This window comes from Rhamphochromis sp. 'chilingali' (genome assembly GCF_963969265.1).
Source record: "Rhamphochromis sp. 'chilingali' genome assembly, chromosome: 8".
Taxonomy (NCBI): Eukaryota; Metazoa; Chordata; class Actinopteri; order Cichliformes; family Cichlidae; genus Rhamphochromis; species Rhamphochromis sp. 'chilingali'.
Window position 1 is genome coordinate 26,457,565 of NC_137935.1, and position 25,194 is coordinate 26,482,758.

The window sequence follows — 25,194 nt, forward strand, 5'->3', positions numbered from 1 at the left end:
ACTGTACATACCTGGCTCATTATTGTGAGCCATTCCTACTTTTATGAACAGAAAATTAATTTATAGCCTGAAAACAAACACTGGATATTAATGAGATGTTCATTAATACCTCTCAGTTGTATTACCTATGTATAGTTATGGAGAACCGTGTAATATTATTAGTATATTATACAGCTCAGGGAAAGCCCTAGTGAGAGCAAAATATGGATTTTATGCACTGAATCCTTTAAATAATATCCACTCAAAAACTATACACACACACACACGTGAAAATACACTTAAAAAGCAGCAGAGCTAATTACACTATCAGTGATTAAGAGTATGGCGAGAGGCACTCATTTCTCATGATGGATTGCTATTGGTTTGATTCATACATCACCACCTGGAAGTGCAACGTGTTTATCGCTTCAGGAAAGGTGTTGCATGTTTTTTTTTTTTTGGTTTTTTTTTCTTACTGGAAGTCTAGGTCTAATTAAGAAGCTATCAGTATGGGAAGAGGGCCCTCTTGCCCAGGCTTTTCAAATGATAAGCACATAAACACAGTGTTTTCTGTCAGGCTGAAATACTGCAACATTTACCACTCCACCAGCCCTAGGATACAACAAGATGTGCGAGCGTCAGCTTGTGTGTGTTTCTGATACCTGGCCGGCTATAAATAATGTTATTCATGTGTTTCAACACTGTGGATTACAGACTTTTCTCTTTCTTTTATCCCTTTCTTTTTTCTTGGTTTTTTTTGTACTTTCTGGTTTGTGTTCCTTAATCAGACACACAACTGTGCCACAAAAATTCTGTTCAAGCTCTGTGCTTCTGACATATTACAGCATACTCTATAAGTAAGTTCAGAAAGATTTTTGATTTGTGTGTGAGCAAGCTGTAAAAAAGTACATGAAGTAAGAGGTTGTTTATTGTATGGGGAATAGTGTGAAGGTAGGAGAGCAACTGCTTGCCTAACTATAGTGTGAAAATGAATAGTTTATTCTGGGTGTCTTTGTTTAGAGGTATCTCATGATCTCTTTAAAAAACATAATATTCAGACATATTTTCTAATTTTAATTTAGATCGGAAGTAGTTAATTTTCAGAAAGACCACTGATGATTAGCAATTATTTGCAATGTGTTGTCCTTGTGCAGGGGTTCCATTAAGCAGTTTTCTCTGTGCTGACTCCTGTTGTTAGAGTAAAACACCTTTGTTCTGATCACCTTTGGCTTTTGTATACTGGAAACGATGGGAAGCAAGAACTCTGCCACTTAGGATCAGTTAGAAAGTTAATTTTCTTACCATATATTGGTCACAGAACCCAGGTTCCTTGATGCACTGTATAAGGTTGTCATGATACTAGCATTTCAAACTCAATAACGATACCTAAGAAAAGGCTTAATACCATTTTGATACTATGGAGAAAAAAAGTAGTAATAAAATAAAATAAAATAAATATAAATCCTGGCCCATGTAAATGTATTCACCTACAGGTCTGTTTGTTTTCTGTGCTTCTCATGACTTGGCACCATATTTCATTGCTGATCAAACAGAGTTAGTAAGGTAGACTCCCACTGTTTCTGTCCTGTGGTAGGTAGACTTTTCTGAGCTTCAGTCTGGGTTATAAGAGAAACATAACATTTTTTTAATAATAATGGATTGCATTTATATAGTGCTTTTCGGGACCCCTCAAAGCACTTTACAATACATTCAGTCACTCTCACATTCATACACTGGTGAAGGCAAACTACAGTTGTAGCCACAGCTGCCCTGGGGCAGACTGACAGAGGCGAGGCTGCCATATTGCGCCATCGGCCCCTCTGGCCAACACCAGTAGGCGGTAGGTGAAGTGTCTTGCCCAAGGACACAACGACCGAGACTGTCCGAGCCGGGGCTCGAACCGGCAACCTTCCGATTACAAGACGAACACCCAACTCTTGAGCCACGATCACCCCACAAGTATTTTTTAGACACTAATACTTGTGTCTGATAACATGTGCTGCCTAGCTGCCACATTAATGTTACCATTTCATTATTAACCGCTACCTCAATGTTAAATTAAGAGACGGGTAATCTGACTGTCAGGTGCTAATAGTTAAACGGCGAAAGTTAATGCTGTCTGTTAAATATTTCAATAGGAGCTTCACTGACCCCAATGAAATTCCTCCGACACTGTTTGTCAATGTTGTGAACATCACTACTTCAACTACTAGTGAGGGGAGTGGCTGTGTGCCTGCCTGTCTGCAGCACTGCTGTATATATTTGTGTTTCAGATGGAGGAGGCAAAGATGACACTGTTGGTATCAGTAGTAAATAGGTACCTAAGCCGATAGCAAGGTTTTTCATGGTAATTAGTATCTCTAGTGTGTAGTGTAGAGTTTTTTTGTTTTTTTTTTGATGGGTGAAAAAACTATAAGCCGTCTGTTAGTCTGCAGTCTCGACAAGCAGAGGTTTGTAGAAGTTTTTGAAAAGACATTACTGTAGACTAACAGTCATTTAATAAGTGCCTTTATTGAGTACTACAGTGAAACACAGTCATTTCCCGCTCAGTTTTTATGATTGAACGTCACATTAATTTAACTTTATTTCCCTCCTACTTTTTCTCTGAAAGCTGTGTGCAATGATACAGCAGTGGCTTCGATGTGAGACCCAGCTTAACAATTTGAATCAATTAATTAGTGCACCTCTAATGAAAAAGATGAAATGGTTTCTCATTAGTTTGTCTCTCACTGACATAAAGCAGAACGCAGACAAAGATGGGTTTGGCTAATTTGTTTAATTAGTTGTTTTCAGGTATGATGTGAAGGTTACCCGAATTTTCCCAACTTCCTTCCTTACCTGTCTTTCCCCCCCCCTTTTTTTTCCACCAAAACATCCAAGTGTATCTTTGACAACACTTTATTATAGATATCAAGCTGTGATTTATTTGTGTTTTTCTCTCTCTGTCTGTTAGATCGCAAAGCTCCAGGAGTAGATGAATTGTTCATCTTTGTCTCAGAGTCTTCCTACTCTCTCTCTCTCTTTCTCTTTCTCGCTTGCTCCCTTTTTCTCTCTTGTATGCACCCAGAGAATAGGCGAACAAATTCAGTTTGCTGAGAGGAGGTGTGGTATAATCAGTTTGTGAAGGGTACACAGGCGATAATAAAGCCAGAGCAGCAGCTTGGGGCAAACGTAGTACATCATTCTCTGTTGTGGCCTGCCCGAGCCACAGATTTAATGTAGCTTTGTCTTTAGGCCGTACGGCTCACAGACACAAGCTCTCATCTTATCTAAAAGTATGGTTGAGGTTTCTTTTTTCCGGTTTCCTCCGCTCTCTCTTTGCTCTGCTTCTCGCCCTATCTGCTGCCTATTCCATTATGTTGTCTCTCCGTCTTTTATCTCTTTTCTTTTTTGTTTCATTTGGCTCCCCAGTTTGTGTGATACGTACATGTGCATTGACCTCCTGACCTGATACTACTCATCCCGGGCTGAAATCCATTATTTCTTTCTTTTTCTCTCTCTCTGTTCTCTCATGTCACACAATTACTTTGGCATTGGACTTCAAAGAGAGTTTGCCCCACATGTATGTGTGTGCAAGAGGGGCACATATGTTGTCATTTCTCACTTTGGCTGAGATGGGTCAGATAAAGGTGATAGCTGGGTGTGTTTGAGTATATGTCAGTCTATTTTCCCCAGAATCATCTTAATTAAATTGAACTAACCCTAAATTTTACAGCTTAACCTAACCTTTATGACGTTCTTATCTTCAAACAACTCTGAAGGTATTTAGAAGAGTGAGGACTGGCCAAGCAACAAGCAAGCAAGCAAACAAACAATTAATCTGTTAGCTACAAGACTTGGGTTGGGTTGCTTCTGAAACTGTGTTATACTATTATTATTTTGAAGTGTTTACTTCCAGGTTTAGTTCAGTTTCACTGTGTGAATTAGATAGCTTTAGCTTTAGCTTTGCTCTCTCTCTCTCTCTCTCTCTCTCTCTCTCTCACTCACACACACACACACACACACACACACACACACACACACACACACACACACACACACACACACACACACACACACACACACACACACACACACTTGTTTCTCTCAGGTTGTTTGTCCTGAAGGGACACCCTGTCATCCTGCACTGACAGGGGTGTGCCTCAACTGTCTCCCTTAGCGACAGTCCAGTTGCCTAGGTGATGTCTTGAGGATGATTACCTGACGCCCACCCTCAGTGTCAGCACAGCACAGCAACGGCATCAGGGTTGCTGGCAACTCTTGCCATCACACGCACATATATTTTCAGACTCTGACTTCCTGTGCCTTGACAGGCTGCCAGCTCAATCCAAAATAAACTTCTTTCAAAGACAGCCTGACATCACAATAGCATAAATAGCATAAATAATTCAACAACATGAGCATGAATAACTCACATCTAAATGAGGATCCCTCTTTTCTTCACTTTCTCAAACTGACAGGCGTGTCCTGTTAGTGTGTGTATGTAAACTGTATCCACATGCTTATGTGCGTCTGTATGAACACACGTGCTCATTTTTAATTTTGTATTTGCAACTGTGTCCATGCTTGTGTGCAAAAACTTGTAACCTTTCATGTTATGTGATCCCAGCATGTGAATTTTGCAACTAAAGGAGACAAGACAATAGATTTTGTTCACAGCACTGTGCATGGCGATGACATATATCGTAAGTTCATAAATGTTCATTTGTCTTACACTGCAGTTCTGAAATAGACATATCTGCCAGAGAATTGTAGGGAAGTCTGAGAGAGCCCTAGAAACACTACCCAACTGCTTTAAGAATGCTGGAACATGTTTAGTTTTACAGCCACTTTAGTATTGATACTAAGGAATATACAGATACCATGACCCTCTACTAAATTTGTGGAGGCAATGTCACATTTGCTTATAGCAGATGTGCACTTACTTATTGAAAATAAGGGACAGTGCCTTTACACAGGTAATAAATTAAGACTGCTAATTTTTGGTGATAAGCAAGACAAATTCTACCTGTGGATAGACAAATGGCATTTTTTTCCTCAATGATTAAAACTGTGTATTCACTTTGTTTGAACAAAGAAAAACATCCCTGTTTAATTGTATGCACTTCTTCAGCCATTAATAGCTGCTAGCAGTCATAGCAGTGACTTCCTTGCTTTGTTATTTGTATATATGTTTGAACCACAATTTATTAGACTAAGTATTGATAAGAATAGCAAAGTTGCTCAGTTTCACTGTATGTAGCTAAGACACGCACCTGAGAAAAGGAGGAAAGTAGATTATTACACATGATAGAAAAATTACATGTATCTATAAACAGAAAAAATTATATCAATAAGAAACGCAGCCAACCACCAGCCAACCTTGCAAAATTACAACAGCCATAGAATCCTCTCTTATAGACCCAGAAACCTTCATACATACTGTGATTATCTCATCATCGCAGAAAGATGAACAGGCCCCCTGCCTAATCACAGATGAAGTGAAGCATCACAAGGCAATGGGTGGTGAAGACATTCTATTTTGTGGTCTATGGGAATGCACAAACCAGCTGGAGGATGTGCTAACAATCTTAACATCTCCCTGTGCAGGCTCACCCTTATGTCCACAGCTATCATTCAAGAATTCACTGGTGACGTGTCTGAATGATTACTACCCAATAGTACTGACTTCAGCTGTCATGAATTGCCTAAAGCGAGATAAAATCAAGCTCAGCTCCCTCCAGTTTGCATATGAACCTAACTGATCCCTAAAGAATGTAATCTGCACTCTACATCGTTTTGATTTTACCTGGACAGAAGGAAAAAGTATACACTTTGGGGGGAAAAAAGAAAAGAGAATCTACTTGGCTCCATGGGGTGAGAGAGTAGCTTGAGAATCTAACCTGGGGCTGCCATGTTATAGCCATTCACAAAAAAAGATGCAACAATGGCTTTACTTTCCACAACCTCTTCAACCTCCTCCCGTTACACAAGAGGTTTCACATTTTGAGATCCAGAACTTCCAACGCCAGAAACAGCTTTTTCCCGGAAGCTGTGAGACTCCTCAAACCCCCTGCTGCCTGCAGCACCCAACAGACACTTTTATAAAAACTCTGTGCACCACACGCACAACTGCCTCATGCCCTCAACCCTTGGTCATGCGCACTCTCTCTCTCTCTCTCTCTCTCTCTCTCTCTCTCTCTCTCTCTCTCTCTCTCTCTCTCTCTCTCTCTCTCTCTCACACACACACACACTGAGAGGCACACAAAAATCCAAATGCACAGCTTCCCACAGTGTGACCTGATACACAGTGCCTGCAAGTAGCATCTGGTTAAGCCGCCTTCCCCAGCTTACTAGCGGAAGATGGCTGAAATAAGCTTATACACATATGTAACATTTATTTATTCATGAATTCATTCATTAAACTTCCTTCTGTGCTGTAATATTGTAGGCAAATATCCTTTTGCATTTGACCAAATCATGCAATATAAAGCCAAGCATGAGGCATGAGCCACTACTTTCTCTTTCTCTCTAAAAATAAAAAAAGATTCTTAAAATATAAAATTTTTAAAATTGAATAAAACTAATCTGCATCTATATTTCTTTAAAAAATATTGAGAGATTTAAGGTATGAAACTTCAGGTTTTATACCCTTTTCCGTATTTTGCTGACATTTTTTTCTACATTTCTTCTCATCTTAATGCCTGACAATATTATTAAATACTCACGCCCCATGGGGAAACTTCAACAGATTAAAATACATTAGCTTTGAGTGTTGTTACATCCAGCCTGCTGTTCACATCCACCTTGATAAAAATACAGGAATAGCAAGATGTGTCAGTTGTTTCTGTGAAATCGAATCAGGTATAATACAATCTGAGAACGGTGTTCAGACTTCTTTTAAAGTAAATTTGCACATGTAAAGATATCTGTGCATTCATTGTTACTTATTGGTATTTACTCTATGCTGCATGAACAGGTATACCGAATCCCCAAGACACTGCATAAGGGAATTTCTGTTGGATTTTACTTTTCAGCTGCAGACACAGATCTTGTGTAGAACAAATGTCATCAGAGTCTGTCTTTTTGGATATAAAGCATAAACAAGACAAATCAAGGACTCAGGCAGTTTTTTTCTGTCATTTTTGAGAAATCAGTGCTATGTAACTGTTGATGAGATATGCATGGTCAAATTAATAGGATTGTTTGATTTACAAAGAAAAATCGACCTCTCCCTCTGTTAAGACATTCACAAAGGATTAAATGGGCATCTGGAGAATGTGGTTCCATGACAAGCAATTCTCTCTCATATGGCTCCAAGAAAGACAAAGAGAGCAAGCTCCAAAAGGTACCGTCAAGATAAAAAATATATTTATATGTCTTTAATTTTCATTCTAATTTTTCCTATGTGAGTTAGAGTGACAGAATAAAACACATTTAACTCTTAAACATCATGCCACATTTGTTTGCATGCTAATTACAGCTGAAAACTAACATACAGTATAAGCATTATTGTCCAAAAGCTGTTTTTCAGTTTGTGACGTTAGGATTATGAATGTGTCTTGAATCCTGTTTTCATGTGTATTTGGGATGTACGCTAGATCTTTGGGCTGCAATGCAGATGTCTTTAAATCTAAAGCAGAAAAACAGTCTTCTCCAAATTTTAAAGCCACTTTTAATTGTTCAGCTGTAAAAGAGTGTGGTTGTGGAACACGTCTGGGGAAAAAAGAGATGCTAGAGGCAGTAACCATAATCTAGACTGATATTCCTAATACTAATGTGGAAACTTGGTTTCTGGACAAAGACACTGTGTTCAAGTCAGTTCTCAACAGCAGAGTAATGAGGTAACTTATTAATTTATTTGCTCACACATTATAAAATACAGCAATGTAAACACTAACGCTGCATACTACTGTATGAACATACAGTAGTTTATACCTACAAATACACACAAAACTGAACACTGCGTAGGATTGTTGGTAAACTGAGAGCTGATTTGTTTCTCTATGCTGCCTCAACAGCTGTCAGCAGGTAAACTGAAGATCCGAGTGCTGAAGGATGAAGAACTGACAGGTGAGAAGTTTACAGTCACAACTTGAGTTTCAGAAGTAAAATATCTGCACCAGGTAGGCTTGACATGCAGGCGTACTCTTGGCACTATATTGAACTTCCTTCTACCGTCCAATTGGACGTTAATATGCAAGAGCATTCTTCACAGTTAGTTCAGTACGAGGGATACTTGAAAAGGCAGGTACCAAACTCTGGAGTTTTTCCGTTAAACACTGATCTGTCTAACAAATGTTTAGCTTTGGCATACTTATGTTAAACATGATGGAAAGAAAATCATGAGGCGCAATAGTTAAATGTCTCTGCGTCATGTATTAATTATAAACAGCTAAGAAAACGTTTTAAAGGACTGTCTTTGGTGTGCACAATATGTTGTAACAGGCAATATAACCTTTGGTTTTGTTGTTACATTTCACAGCAGTGTGTGAACTAGTTGTACAAGCAGGCTAACTGCTTTAACAACTTTTTGCACCAATAACAGACGCACTTTTGATACTTGTGTAAAACTTTGCTGTACATGCTAAACTGTATCTCTCTGTGTTTTTCTGTTGGTCATGGTCGTCAGTTGCATAATATCCCTTAAATGTCAGGAATATTAAATTAAATACCCTTACCAAGAGTTAATAACAGTGCACTTGCTCTTTTTAGCCCCGCCTCAACCACCACCTCCACTTCCTACCCAGACGGCAAGAAAAAGCAGACTGAGGGGAACAGTATGTGGACAATGTGAAGTCAAGACTGCTGGAATAGTATGCACGCAAAAACTGTCACACCTGAACAAATGCAAACAACACTGTATGGCAAAAGTCACTTTAACTGTCATGGATGCAGGGTTTGTTTGGCTCTGTCACAAAGCAAAAATTGTGTGTTTGAAAGATCAGATTTTACTAATTGCCAAGTGATTTTGCCCTTTCTCATTGGATTCAGGTAAAGGTTTTGTGTGTTAATAAGGCAGGCACACACACACATACACACACACACACACCAAACACTTACACGTGCAGCACTAGGAGCCAATTCACTTGATCTGTTTTCAAAGTTTAAATGTTGAATGTCATATTTTCAGTCCCCCCCCTTTCATTTTTCTTTGGAGTCCCCTCTTCTCACCCATATATCTTACTGCAGTTATTATATAGATTTGTTTCTCTTCTTCCTGCATCAGCTGTTAGCTCGTCTGTCATTCAGATGCTCATTTTCACCTGCCCACCTCCCTCTTTTGTCATTATGTGTTTACCCATCCTTCTTTCTTCCTCGTGTTTTCTCGTCACTCCTCCTTTTCAGTTTTTCCATCTGCCATATTCTGACCTGTTTCTCTCTTTCTTTCTGCACTCGCTTATTCATGTCTGTCTTTTTCTTTCTTCTGCCTTCCTCTCTCTCGCTGTGCCTCAACTGTCCAATCTGTTGGTCTATCTGTGTGTTTGTGTTTGCACTGATAACAGTTTAGTTGGATCCATTCATCGATACTTGAGACCTCTGAGGGCACCATTGTTTATTCTTTCTCGCTCTTCATCCACTGCTGCTCAGGAGGAGGGATGACGGCCTGAAACTGTATGTGTGAATAAGAGGGAGAAGGAGAGAAATGAAGCCTTACCGTCTGTGTGTGTGTGTGTGTGTGTGTGTGTGTGTGTGTGTGTGTGTGTGTGTGTGTGTGTGTGTGTGTGTGTGTGTGTGTGTGTGTGTGTGTAATGGACTGAGCTGAGTAATGCATGTTTGATGACCAGTTGCTCCCACCTCCTAAATCCTCAGCTCCCTGTGTAAATCCTATTCTGTGTTTCACTATGAAGCCAGCAGACTTTAGTATTGAATAAGTGATGCTTCTATGAGAACGAGAACAAGAACAATGATGGTAAGAGCGAGGGAGACTTAAAGAGGAATTGAAGGAGAGGCAGGGGTTGAACTGATTGAGCTGACATCTACAATTTTTCCCCCTTTTTGTTGTGGAATAACTTATTTAAGTGCAGCACACACAGTGTGTTAAAATATAATGTGATGTGATTTGCTTGATAGTGCGTTTGATGATGATGATGGCTCTGAACTGTCCAATGAAGGGCCGGATGCCCCCAGTGTCCCATAGTTATGGGCTTAATGGTTGTGCTTATGGTAGTCTGGGCAAGCACATAGGCTAAATGCATCCACAAATACACACAATACCCTCATGCGCACACACATTTTGGATAGCCCTCGTACCCTATAATGATGGCAATAATGGGAAGCGTTACAACTGTCTGTGCCATTCTGTCTGGAACTGCACTTATGCACACAAATGCTCACACACTCACATATGCACTCATAAACGCACAATCACACATCTGTCCTTTTTTCTTTCTTTTTAAAAAAAAAAAAAAAAAACATGACTCATTGTAATAAAAATGCTGAAATCTCATGTGCAACACACACTGCACACCTAGCCTCATGCTTTATTCCAGAGTCATCCAGGCAAAGAAGAAGAAAAAAAAAAAAAGCTACCTCATTTCTCCCTGTGTAGTAGGAAGAGTGCAGTGATATGCTGCTTGCAGTCTGATAGGGATGCCTAGTCCCAGAGGAGTGGTTGTAATTTATCCTCAGGCCTGAGAGGGGAAATGAGGCCCTGCTTTATGGGACCATTAAAGGGCAATGTCGCAGCTGCAGGTTTGCGTGTACACACACTCACACACATACTTCCATGTATGGATAAAAAAAGAAAAAAAAAAGAATGAACACACAGCATCACCCATAAAGACATTAATTACAGAAATACATAATATGTATCTAAATAAAATTTTTTTTTACTGGATTAATGTTTGAATCAGCTGGTATAAATTTACACTGTAAGGTTATTCATCCAGAAATCAGCATGGAACTGTGAATCATTGTGTTTGTTGTACTGCTTTATTTATTATAATTATCTATTATTCATCTATGAATAAACAGGTGTAGACATAGCAAATATGCAAGTGAGGAAGAAACAGAAAGCTTCCAAGTCATTAGATCGGGAACTGCATCACACTGTCACAAAATAAATAAATGAAATAGTTAAGTTCCTCCAAGGATAAAAAGAATTGGTAGTGTTTCTTGAAAGAGTGCACTAAACTACACTATTTTAAGTGATGGTGTTGGTAATAAAACCTTGATCTATTGAAAAAGAAACTTGCATGCATAGTGAAGGAAACCAAACACAGGCTAGTTGTTGCTTGACTGTTTGCTTTTTCTCCACCGTAGCCTCCGTGTCTCCATTGCACTTGCCCTTGCTTGTGTGCTCTGTCCAAAGCCTGTTTCCCAAACCTGCTGATGCAATGACTTTTTCCCACTAACAAGACCTGATTCTTACAGATAGAAATTATAATGACCTCCCTTAAGAGGCATTCACTCAACCACACTCACAACACACATGTGCCAAGCACAAATGCACCAATGTGCACACAGCTAGCACACACACAAACACACACACGTGCATCTTGCAGCACCACGCCAGTTTATAAGGAAAGGTTGAGGTTACATCTTTAGCAAAAGAGCGCTTTACCTACCAGTGCAACCACTTGCATGAATTAATATATATGCATACAGTACACAGACATGCACAGGCAGTGACCATTGTTTTTTAAACTGAAAGACATAGAAACACACTAAAGGTGGGTGTTTTTATATGCAGACAGACTGATGGCACTTGGTCTATGTGTTGCAGATGTGTGCTGAATGCACTGAAAACTACTGCGTTGGCTGTTTTGCCAGATTTCACCATAAGGGGGCACTGAAGTTCCATAAAATGATTCCCATTCAAGTGAGTGTTGTTTGCATATGTATCAAATCTATTTTCTCTGTGTCCAACTCTCTTTTTTTCTTTGTCTTCCACTTATGCTTTCAGTAATAAATGTTTTGATCCTATTCTTCTTCAGCTTTACTCATTTTTGTCTTTTTCGTTTCTTAGATAGCTGATCATTATTATATCTTCATAACTATCTCTCATCTTTTTTGTCATTTCTCTTCTTCAGAACATCATACCAGTTTAGTATACACAAGAACACACACAAACAGTACACAGGGCTGGGCAATTACACGAATAAAATCATGAATTGACTTTCTAACTGACCCAATGTCACTTGAGTCAATATGTTCAATAAATGAATTTTCTCACACTAGCAGCTAACCTAGACTTATTGCTCTGAAGACTAATTTACTTGTGTTTAACATGAACAAGTCAAAACTTAACTTGCTAACAAACAGCTGACCATTCTTTGTTGCCATGCTTCTGTGTCCATTCTAACTGTGGTAGCTAGCAGCCAACCTGTTTCACTGACGCTGATCCCTCACCAATGAATGACAATGGGGAAAGTAAAACTTAGCTCAAATTTGGAGAAACAGAAACAGAGAGAGCAATCCAGCATGACCGGTTTTGGGTGAGGGGAAAAAAGACAAAGGCTACCTATAGGAGAGCGAAACAAAGTTTAACAATTAATGATTAAATCAGTTATGATGTATAAACACACATAGAATGAAAAGTATTGAGTGAACAAGAAAGTTTTTGTTTATCCTTTAAAGTCTAATCTATAATAAAAAATTACAGAGAGTGCCTGGTACTATGAAATCTTTAACAGAGCCGGATTAATCGAGGTTTTGTATGTGAGGAGAAGAGCTTTAAATTCATTCAATTTCATTTGTATAGCGCCAAATCACAACAAATCACCATTTATTTATGGCTGTCGTTTGTTTTGTTCTATGTCAAGTACATCCCAGACTGCTTCAATAACGTTGAAACCGTGGCATCAGAAGTCCACGCTCTGGGTAGTTCCTAACTGGTGGTGCTCCATTGTGTGTTTGTCTATCAGATATGCTTTTAGTACATTGTTAGTGTGTTTGTGATCATTGTCAAACTGAAAAATGTAGCAGTTGAGATGGTTGATCAAAATCTGATCCTTTTCTGTGTTCATAATTCCACCGATTTTGTCAAGATCCACAACTCCACCAGTCTAAATACAGCACCAACCCATCACAGAGCCTCTGCTGTGTTTTACAGATGGCTGTAGACACTCACTGTTGTACCTCTCTCCTGACCTCCTCTGTACATATTCTGATGAAGACTTGAAGGATTTGAAGCTAAAATTTCAAATTTGCATTCATTACTCCATAAGACCTGGTGCCACTGGTCCAGTCCAGTTCTTGTGTAATTTGACATACTAAAGCCTTTTCTCCTTGTTTCCCCTCCTTAAGAATGGCTTCTTGAGAGCCACCCTTCCATTGAGATTATTTCTGATCAGGCTTTAGTCAACAACTGATGAATCTACTGAGGGATCAGGTCCATCCCTCAGGTCCTGTGTCAGGTCTTTGCTGGATTTTTTCCTATTTTCTCCAGGCATGACTTTCAGATACTGTTCATCAGCTAGAGATACCGTTAAGCCACTTGTCCAGTTTGCTCAGGCACAGGGACTGGACCTGACCAAAGCAGTCAATCTATAAAGAAAAGCTTTGAAAGGTGTTCAGAAAGCCTGCAGAACTATTGCTCAAGACCACATTAAAATTTACAACAAAGTTTGGGTTCTTGCAAGAAAAATATAAAGAAACAGTTGGCTCAAGACTTTTAAAGAGCACTGCATCTTCACTCTTCAGAGATGATTTTCTATATATCAAGAGCTTAATTTTCAGGTTAAATAAGTGTTTAAAAAAACAGATTACTGAAGGCTACTCATAGATGTACAAAACACATTTCATGGCCCTACCACACTCTTTTAAAGACAGAAAACACTCCTCAACAGCAGTCAATTAAACAGTGCTAACAGCAGTCTTCAGTCAAAGACAGAAAGACAAGACAGCAGGTCAATGTCACAGTTTAATTACAGTAAGCCAATGCTGTTTGCACAGCAGAGGAAAGATTCTATAGATAATGTCTATTAATCTGAGTAGTTGTAAATACCAATTAAAAGTCATGTAGAACAATTGTTTATTAAGTCACAATATAAACAGAAGCAGACAGTGGATGTGCATAGGTACAACAGAGTAACACTATTATTTAACATATTGTCTAAAAGTTGTCCAAGACCTGAGATTAGATACTCAGACACAAGCCTGCACTTCTCAGACACCTTCAGTGTGTACTTTTGGAAATAGATAACAAGCATACAGATTATATTTTTTGTACTCATATAAACAAATGCTCACTGCAGTATACAATAGTTGAGACCACATGCAAATACACACTCACACGTAGACACACAAAGGCTTGTTTTTGTTAATCAGCAGCCTATTAAGCCAAATTAGTATGGAAAGCATATCTAAAAGGGAAAGCTAATTTATCCAAGGATGTACAGAATAATCAAAAGATACAATATGTCATATGGATATACGCTACTATTCTGTTTCTCGACAAGATGTGTTTCTATGGGTTTCAGCTCTAAGCGTTTTGTGTATTAACAATTAACAATTATTAACAAGCTGTCATGCACTGTTGCTCAGCTTATATGGATACCCTTTTTTGCTTTAATAGGGATGGGTATTGTTAGGATTTTATATCAATGCTCTTATTGATGCTCCATGCCATGTGATAGTGAAAAAGAGTGTTTGACACAGTGGTAAAAGGTTTTTTTTGTCTCAGCTTTATGTAAAGGAAGTGTTTGGTAGTCCACCTCCACCACCCAGAGCTGTGGTAATCACCCTGGAATTCAAAATATTAACAAACATAAATTATTTCAGGTCGCCACTGAATTCAAATTAAGCCAAGTTTATATGATCAAACCTAGTGGGGTTTGACCCCACACCCACCTTGATCTAGATCTGTCTGTCTGAAATGTCTGTTGTCTGAGATTGTAGCCAAGTTTACAAATTTGAAGATAGAACAAATGATGGCACAGCGTCTGCCTGCATTAAGACATTTCAATCAGCCTAAGAAGCCACTGTTACAACATGGACTTTTATTTGCTTTTTAGTTGCACAAGCTTTGATTGTGCTTTCATTTAGAAGGCTCAAAAAACAAAACAAAACATCTTTTAATCCACCTTGGTTTTCTCTACCAATATTTCACCCCTTTGCTATCTTTTGTATCAGCCCAAGAGGATGGGGTGCAGCTCCACATACACTTTCAACACTGAAGCCCCTCGCACCATTGAGCATTGGAATTTTTTTTAAACTTGGCAACAGCCCTCTGACACTCTTTGTTCCTTAGCTCATGTTCCCTTATGTAGTTGTTGAGAGAGGATTTGATTTTAGCATCTGACTACAGTCCACTGACGAAGCTTTGGCTACTGCTTGGAACTATTTGCATTTACAAAATTGCTAAAATCCATGCCAACTGTATTCCAAGGTTCATAACTACAGTTAGCTCCATATATATTTGGACTCTGACACAAGTTTTTTTTTTTTAAAACTTGTTTATTGAAACATATTCCAATTATAGTTATATATTGGATATGGACATGATTTTAGACTCTCAGCTTTCATTTGGGGTTACCTACATTCAAATTGGATGAAGGGATTAGGAGTTTCAGCTCCTTAACACGTTTTTAAAGGGTCCAAAAGTAATTGGACAATTGACTAAAAGGCTATTTCATGGGCAGTTGTGTGTATGATGATTTGATTTGAGGTGTGGTGCTTTTATCTGGAAGATGCAGTCAAAGGAGCTGAAAGCTATCCTTAAGCTGCAAAAACAAAACAAAACAAAAAACGATCTGAGAAATTGCTACAATATCAGGAGTGGCAAAATCTACAGTTTGGTACATCCTGAGAAAGAAAAAACGCACTGAGCACTCAGCAACGCAAAAAAGACCTGGAAAGAAGACAACAGTAATGGATGATCGCAGAAAAATTCTGCAGGAGGTAGGCGTAGTGATATCCAAGTCTACCATAAAGAGAAGACTAAATGAAAGTAAATACAGAGGGTTCACTGTAATGTGCAAGCCACTCATAAGCCTCAAGAATAGAAAGACTAGGTTGAACTTTGCTAAAACACATCTTAAAAAAAGCCAGCACTGTTCAGGAAAAACATTCTTTGGACAGATGAAACCAAGATCAATCTCTACCAGTATGATGGTAAGAAAAAAGTATGGAGAAGGCGTGGAACAGCTCACATTCCAAAGCATCATCTGTAAAACATGGCGGAGGCAGTGCGATGGCCTGGTTGTGCATGGCTGCCAGTGGCACTGGGACACTAGTGTTTATTGATGACGTGACACAGGACAGAAGCTGCTGAATTCTGAGGTGTTCAGAGTCATACTGTCTGCTCAAATCCAGGCAAATGCAGTCAAATTGATGGGGAGGCATTTCATAATAGACATAATTGACAATGACCCAAAATATACAGCCAAAGCAACCCAGAAGTTTATTAAAGCAAAGAAGTAGAATATTCTTCAATGGCCAAGGTAGTCACCTGATCTTAATCTAATTGAGCATGCGTTTCACTTGTTGAAGACAAAACTTTGGACAGAAAGGCCAACAAACAAACAGCAACTGAAAGCCACTGCAGTGAAGGCCTGGCAGAGCATTTAAAAGTAGGAAACCCAACATGTGGTGATGTCCATGAGTTCAAGACTTCAGGCTGTCATTGCCAGCAAAGGGTTTTCAACCAAGTATTAGAAATAAACATTTTATTTACAGTTATTTAATTTGTCCAATTACTTTTGTTCCCCTGAAATGAAGGAACTGTGTTGTCTCTGTCCAAAATTGTATGGATGTAACTGTTCATCCTGTTAATCCTGTGAATCTTTCTAAATTTTCCAGTTCAACTTTGTTTTTACACCTGGCCTTTGAATATTCTGCCTTTTTGCTGTATCCAGGCAGAGCAAAAGCAAACATGATATCATGACACTGTCAGCTTAATCTTTTTTGGGCAATTTTCTGACAGTTACATTATTCTTCCACAGCATGTCTTTTATCCTGTCTTCCTTCTCTCACCCCAACCGGTCGCAGCAGATGGCCTCCCCTCCCTGAGCCTGGTTCTGCCGGAGGTTTCTTCCCGTTAAAAGGGAGTTTTTCCTTCCCACTGTCGCCAAAGTGCTTGCTCACAGGGGGTCATATGATTGTTGGGTTTTTCTCTGTACCTATGAAGTGCCTTGAGGCGACTTTTGTTGTGATTTGGCGCTATATAAATAAAATTGAATTGAATTGAATAAAAGAATTAACACATAAATAAACACTGTTTATACAGGCACTTTGGTACTGACCGGTCAGGTACCGACCCCACTTTATTTATGTTTCTTTGTACTTATCCTGTGTGCTACCTGACTTCTCATTGGCTGGAGACACTGATGTGTATACAGTAGCCACCACAGTGAAACAAAGCCATGGATACTGACAAAGAGAAAAACTGCACACACTGAAGTAGCTCTATGAAACCACACAAGACAACTGTCCATCTACATCTCCTCAGTGTTCATCTCTGTTTCTATCCTCACTTTAGTCCCTTGTAATGCAAAACTGTGTATTTTGGCAGGACATAAAGACTGAGGATTATACACATGCAGCTGACGCAGGCATATCTCTTTCTCTCTTCTGCTAATCCTGTTTTATTTGCCTTGGAAAGAATGAGGGAGGAAGAGAGACAAAAAGACAAAATGAATATTAAGTTCATCACTATGCTGTTTTGGGGCTTTCATCGGTGCCTCATCAGCTCCTGTGTCCAGCCGCACACACACACACTCCCAAACGTGGTTCAATTAATGTTTGCAGAGCATTTTCAGTATTTGATTTAGCCTAACCTGTAGGGAGTACCAAATGAATATGGTATGCGATGATATATCAAGAAACTTAATAGCTAAGTTTAAGCTTTACAGCATTAATTATAATTGACAATAGTGTGCCTAATTTAGCAAATGTAAATGTTATGAAAATGTTATATTCTCAGACTACCCTCACCCCCTCACTCTTTCTTTCTGATGCTTAGAAAACTTACAGCACTGTAAAACTTAGCAGAACTCTGGTGGTTTTAGAAACTAAAAACTATGGTTAAGTAATTGATTGATGCGACTGAGCGAGTTTACTTTTCATTGTTGTGCGCAAAGTCTTCCCTACATCACTTGTCTGTTTCCAAAGGGAAAGTTAAAATTACTCTCTTGACCTTAATAACATACTCTCTTGAAGGCAAGTTCAGTGATCCTGGTTTCACAGCTAAACAACATCCTGGAAAAATTATAGATGGTATTATCTCACTTACAATAAATGATACTATGTGTTGGACAGATTTTCCAAGTGAACGAGAATCTGTGTGCACAATTAAGAGCCAATATTAATGACGAAAACATCATGATTGTTTTACCATTTTAAGCCGTTGTGTAAACTTTAAACTGCATTATTTTTGATGTCAGATTTGAAGGATGGCTTTCAGAATCTTAACAGTTAAACCCAGTGTAGAAGAAAGCTTTGATAATCCCAAAAGACTGGCAAAAACACTTGAACAAAACTTTTCACCCTTAGATATGAGGCTGAATTAACTTTAAAAAGTGTCTATGAATTCTTGACAGTGCATTATGATACGGTATGATGATGTGAGTGCATACTTTCGGACAGTTTCTCCTTGAAGGCATTTATTGTATTACAATTAGCTGTACAAACGAAAAGTGACAGAAGTTGTCTGAAGAAGGAAAAAAGAAGAAAGGAGAAGTTCAAAGCTGTACCCACTCTATGCAGTCTAGGGCTGTCCCAAATACCGTCTTTGAGGATTTGAGGCTTTAGTGATTGTCTGACAAAAATTCAAAGAGAAGACGGCTGCACTTACAGTTACATAACGACTTGCCATGGTTTATATTCTGACCTGTTAAACATTATTATTATGTAGATTGCAGTTTGAAATTGATTAAAGGGGTACAAGCGCATATATGAGTTCATTTGAGGTCATTTGTGAACAACTTTTAGGAGGCCATCTTTGAAAGTTTTGGTGTTATTGCGAACCAAAGACAGAATTTGGATGCTTGACATTTTTTGACAACTTGCTTGTCAGTGCAGCTTATGTAAAATGAGAGCTAGTACAAAGATTAAAGGTAATGAATACAATTATCTGAAAAAGAGAGTTTGTCACAGAACTCCATGCAGTCCTGTGACAAACTAGACACTCCCCATTGTTCAGTAGTTTGTAGAACCACCTTTAGTTACAAGTTTACTTTCTCAGCCTCTCACATTGTTTTCGAGGAATATGGTCTGATTCTTTATTTTACAATGTTGCTTCGTTTATACACAGCTTTCTTAGTGTCCCACTACAACATTTTGACCAGGTTGAGGTCTGGACTTTGCCTGGGCATTTATAACACTTTATTTCATTTTAAATCATTCTGTTGTAGATCTCCTGTTGTGCTGGGGATACTTTCCTGTTTGATGCATGATTTTGGTGATATGATATTGTGACAATACTTCACTCACAAAGTATTGCAGTTTATCACCTGCAAACTTTATTTTATCCAGTAAGATAATAATCTCGCTTCAATTTTTTTTTTTTTTGCTTCAGGCATTCCAACACTGTCACAAAAAACTGCCATAAATGTTTCCATAACACCGAGTCAGTCTGTCTTTGATTGAATGGGGTCAAGTTAGCAATTGCATGCAATTTGTTTCTGATAATGCAGCAATTAAGGGTGATAGATTTTTGAAAATCACTAATTTGTTGCTATCAAAAAGTGGTTGTAATAACCCTTAAGCTCTAAGCAACCATTTAGTCATCACAAGTTGTGATCGGTCGCAGGATGTGAAATGATTCAGTACAACCAAAAGGCAGCTGCTGTGTTTTTTTGTTGTGATAAACACAGGGAGGTTACCTTGCTATTTTTCTCGTGTTACATGAACTTTAACATTTAACATGCTAACTAAAGTCCGTAAAGTCTGAGCTGCATCTGAGATGCTCCTAGGTTGTTGGTTTTTTTTTGGAATTTTTTTTATAATTTTTGGGCTTTTTGGAGTTTCTCTGAGCATTGCATGGTCTGACCTTAGGGTGAATTTACTGGGACGTCCATTTGATTGTGACATTGTGTTACCTGAATGCTCTTGATTAGTAAAGTGCCAAAACCTCTGCCTTTATAGCTGTGCTCACACTTCATGGTGATCAATAGTCAAGTGCATTTATTAACATCACCTGGCTGCCATTTACTCTCTTAATTCTCATGAAAGCATCAGTGAACATTAGGAATATACTCCGTTTTTCACAGGACTCCACACATTTCTATGAAAACCTTTTCTTTCACATGATATTATTTTTTATTTTATTGGTGGTTTATATATTTATGCTAAAGAATCAGAATCAGAATCAGAATACTTTATTGATCCCTGGGGGAAATTATTTAAAGCGTATCGGATTAAGAAATTAATATATTGGGAGTTACCTTGTCAGTTACCTTGGCAAAGATCAAAGCTTTGAAGCATTTGTGTCAGCCAAAGGTTTGTATGGTTTTTAGATCATACGTTTCTAAAGGTTGCTACCAGACTCAGCACATTGTCTCCATGCCGTCAAAATTTGGTATCAGAAGCACTTAGATAATCTTGATAACAACCACAGTTCATACCTGTAAATAAGGCTATCTGATTACCAGAAAGAGAACCAGAACAATTGCTTCAGCAGTTGCACTGTTTAAAATTTCTTGCGATGCAAAGATTGCAGTCAAAAAAAAAAAGTGTCCCCAGGTTTGTTGGATTATGTTTCGAGACATTCGCTCTCACAAGATACTAAATTCAGCACTTAGAGTGTATCACCAAATTAGCTGGCCTTTGCTTCTATCACTGATGAGACCAGCGATATTTCAGACTGAGTGCATGTTTCTGTCTAGTTGGGCGAATGCAAATCCATTCATCTATACGACATTATTACACTGTGTTACTGTGGAAGACCAGATGTAGAATCCTTTACAGAACAAGAGGGTCTGACTAGGAACTCTATATCGTCGTACTTTTTGCTTTCAGGAGCTAGTGTTGCCAACAGAAACAAATCTTCTGCTAAAAAATGCCTGCTTTCATGGTGGCATAGTTGTGCATAGTTTATTGAGAGCCATCCTACCCACAATTAAAAAATGTATGAGTTAAAAGTCTTATGTCATCTCTATCTCTGTGTCTAGTAAATTGCCTGTGCCTTATCTGAATCTTGTAAGGCAGTGTGAATCTCTGAGGTTGCTACAGGTCTGGTTTCGAGGCTAGCAATAACAAAGTTACCATAATATACAGTACATGCTGCAAAACTTGTTCACGTGTCACCTGAATGACAGCAGCTCCACAAAAACAGGAAAATTGTAAAGTGAACTCGACGATGATGAAGTTGCTCATATGAGAGATCAGTTAAGCTGCTGTTTTAAACAGCTGTCTGTCACGTTTATAAGTGCTGCTGATTTTCTGCCACTTAATGCCACCAGATTCTTTTCTTTTCATATTTCCAGCTTGGTTACAATGTGAACTCTGGGAATTAATACACATATGTTCACGGCCCAGCTCTACTGCCAAGATAAAGACAGGAGAAAAAGGTTTAACTAAAATAACATACGATACATTGGGGCCTGACTTACTAAGTGGTACAAATTAGGATGAGGCTGTGTTCTTAAAAATGTGCCAGTGAGTACAGAGAACAGTACAGTGAGAACAGTTCTGTAAGTGATCTATGAACAGTGCACTAATTTATAAATAAAGACACAACCAGTTCATTTCAGTCGTGACCATCACCAGAATTGAAGTGTTGTCTGCTAACCAAAAAAATATGCTGTGCAGGATTTACAGATGTGTTTCAGATTAATTAGAGGCAGCTGAAGGTGTTTTTAATATAAAGGCAATTTTTTTTCTGTCTGAAATTGCTGGGAACTTTGCGTGTGGGATCCCTGCAGACATCTGTTCCCTGGATAAATCTTGTGGTTTCGATTACAGCAGAACTCAAAAAGAAGATCTGTGTTATTACAATCCCACCATTAAAAACCTGAAATCTGTATGTAACAGATGTAGAAAAAGACACCACATTAATTACATCAGATCCTGATCCATCCCTGTGTTAATAAAGGGGTGAGGGATGAACTGTTACATTGCTGGGTGCTTAAGTACATGTGTTATTCATTTTTTTCCAACAGGCTGTGTGGCAGTGTAGGTAATATGAAGCCGGTTTGTAACATTCAGACATTAATCTGTCACACTTCACGCCTGTCTGTCAATAAACTGCCAGTTTGAAGGGGAAAAAAGCAGTTGCTCTGGGTGTGAAGACTACTGGGAAAAGACAGATTGACACAAGACATTTTCAATGTGTGCTAATCTGTGTGAGAATGTGACTGAAAACCTGAAACACTGCAAATCACTCTGGTTACTGTAAAAGGTAAATTGGTTACTTGTAAAACAAGAAAAATCCTTGTATGTGTCTTGTATTGGGATTCTTGCACTCTAAAGCTGTGCTCTATTTCATCAAAATACCAATACTACTGAGGAGGAAGTAATATTTGGAGCTTGACCCTAAACATTTGGGGCAAGGGTGTAGTGAAACCTATATAACAGAGCCAAAGCTTGGGTCCAGTCACACAGGTCTGGAGACCAGTTGGCAAGCTCCTGGAAATTACCTACTGGACATTTTTCACTAGGGAAAGTGTGCTGGCAGTTTCTCTTAGCCCCAGTTACGCACGCCTTAGAGACCAGTAAGCAACCCCTGGCAAGCAGTGATTGGTCAGTGAAAAATGGGTATTCCCTGACTAGTTGTTGTCAGTGTAGGAAGTTACTTGCTGTTGCTAGCTAAAATTGGTTTCAAAAAGCTATATGGTGCTGCAACCTGCCTGTGATCACTTGGACCACTAGTGGATTGCAGCGTTTGCCTGAAGTTTATATGGAAAATTTCGATTTTTCTGCAAACCCTTGCAAAGTACTCTCTAAGCAGCAACTATGAAAAGAGTGATGCAAACCAAAAATGGAGTATGTCTGCTTTCAGTTAAAGTTGGGCTTTTGGAAGTGTGTTGTTTGAGCAATAAGATAAATTTTTTTTTACCTTGAAGATGATGCCTTTTCTTTTATGATTTAGTTTTACTGCTCAGCTAGTAGTGAGTAAGTGAATAGTTGCATATTACAGGGTCCTGTTGCAGTCTGCTAGAAACCAAAGAAACCACTACAAGCTTTTTAGTGTAGCACCCTCTTTCATCCAACGACAGCCTGCAAACTCCGGAAACCAGTCAACATGTGGTTGGGGAATACAGATTTTCCCCTGAGGATATATGCATCACATTTACAGCTTTGAGCGATACACCCACCCAATTACACACTTGTTCTGATATCGTCTCTGTCTCTGACTCCAAATAAATTAACATTCCTAGCAACAACTATCACAACCATGTTAGGTGCAAAATAAAACATGTTTTTTTGTGTTTTTAAGTCGATACAATTCGCAGTAAATTGTATGCTGTGAACATTTTGTAAATTAAGTTTATGTGATTCACTTAATGACTCTCCTCCCAAAATCTTGTGTTCTACAAGCAAAACTCCAATGAATACATCTAAAATATGGCTTCCATAAAAATACCCATATCCATGCCCTTTAGTCACAAAATTGACACTGAGCTTCTTTAGTAAATACAGCAGCTTTGGTCTTGCACAGACCATTTGGCGCAGACCATTAGTAAATCTGGCCCTAGGTGTGCTTTCTGTCAAAATATGACTTTATCTCTTTATCTGGACTCACAATATTAGATACTACAGCAGAGTTAGTGGGAATATAGTTATTGAAAAGAGATTTAATCACCTAATTGTTTGTCCACATATAAACAAAAACAAATAAACAAAAAAAACAGATTACAGAACAATTTGGTGCATAAACCATGGTCTTTTTGTAAGGAAAGTAAATCTTTCATCTTTCCAGTTCACACAGCTTTTGATAGAGCCGAAATACTCTTAGCCAGTTTCCTTTTTGTGTCACCCACTGACCAAAAAAATGGATATGCATTTTTTTTTTACAAAATGCTCTACATCAGGGGTCCTTGAGGGCTGGTGTCCTGCAACTTTTCCATGTGTCCCTGTTGCAACACCGCTGAATACAATTAGTAGGTCATTAGCAAGACTCTATAAAACTTGACTGCATGCTGAGGTGGCAATTCAGCCATTTGATTCATGTTACAGCAGCGCATAAGTGAATGAACATGGTGCAATAGAAGTACTTTAAGAAGTACATTTTTCCAAACACTTAAATTTACTTAAATTTACTCGAGTATGGTTAGGGGTTGCCACTTCATCATGCAGTCAAGTTCTATACTCATGCCAATGACCTACTAATTTTATTCAGGTGTGGTGCAACAGGGACACATGGAAAAGTTTCCTTACATCTTGTCAGTCTACCACCTTTTCTAAATTCTGAAAATGCAGCAAAACCATAGCTCACAAACGAAATTGCACATAATGAACACAGTTGAAATTTGTGGTTACATCTCCATTAAAAAAGTCAGTGATGAAAAATGTCAACAGAACGAGTGTGAGCAATATCTCCAATATGAGTTGTTGTCCATAATTGCCAGAAAGGATGATCAAAATGACTAAAACTCTTATGTAGCTTTAACAAAACTTTCAGTTCCTCAATGTTTTCTTGACTCCACATTTGTTGGTGTATTACTTAAGGACAAAATGTAAGTCTATAGTCTTCGCACCCTTGGTTAGTCATGGAATACAATATTGAATGAAGAGGTGACATACATTCCATGTTTCTAAAGCAAGATTCGTCAGGACCTTTGCCCCTGATTTGTGCCTGATACACAGAGCACCTAAACCCTATACCACCTTCTGGCTTTGCCAGCCACTGGGCTCCCTCCTGTGAGCACCATGCACAGATCTGGCTCCAGGGTGAGACCAATTTAACCCTGTCACAGGCAGGGTAGTCATGTTCCTTACTTATTGTTTAATCATAGGGGTGTTTCTGATTTGTTTCACGCTGGATCCCAGGTTATTACATTCACTGCCTCAAACGGAGCATTTTGGCCATCGCCATCTTGTTTTGGCTGTGACATCAGTGGAAATACTATGATGTCCACTAATCTCAGTGGACAAGCATTTCATTTCAATTTAAAGCCTATATATTCTTTTTTTCTATAATCCTAAATGTAGTAGTGAAGACACATTTTTGACCAAACATGGTGAATAAACATAGCGAGAGTGAGCCAGTGTATTTAAAATAGACTTTTTTAGTCCATCTTTACAACATTGTAGTTTCTCTAAAGCAGTCCAATATCAACAATATCTACCACCACATAGTTGAGCAGCCTAGCACCAAGTCAGACGATCTTTTTTTATTTCCTTAAGAAT

The 25,194-nt window shown here is 38.6% G+C and overlaps 1 protein-coding gene across 2 annotated transcripts in view; it reads left to right on the forward strand.

The window, feature by feature from the left end:
• zbbx (zinc finger, B-box domain containing) overlaps nt 1-25,194 on the forward strand; it is a 45,201-nt gene that overhangs the window by 6,692 nt on the left and 13,315 nt on the right. For both annotated transcript variants that reach the window (XM_080888179.1, XM_080888180.1), the window contains 4 exons: nt 7,204-7,306; nt 7,980-8,031; nt 8,674-8,774; nt 11,687-11,782. In XM_080888179.1, the coding sequence (XP_080744305.1) occupies nt 7,204-7,306; nt 7,980-8,031; nt 8,674-8,774; nt 11,687-11,782 (352 nt within the window). The remainder of the gene's footprint in view (nt 1-7,203; nt 7,307-7,979; nt 8,032-8,673; nt 8,775-11,686; nt 11,783-25,194) is intronic.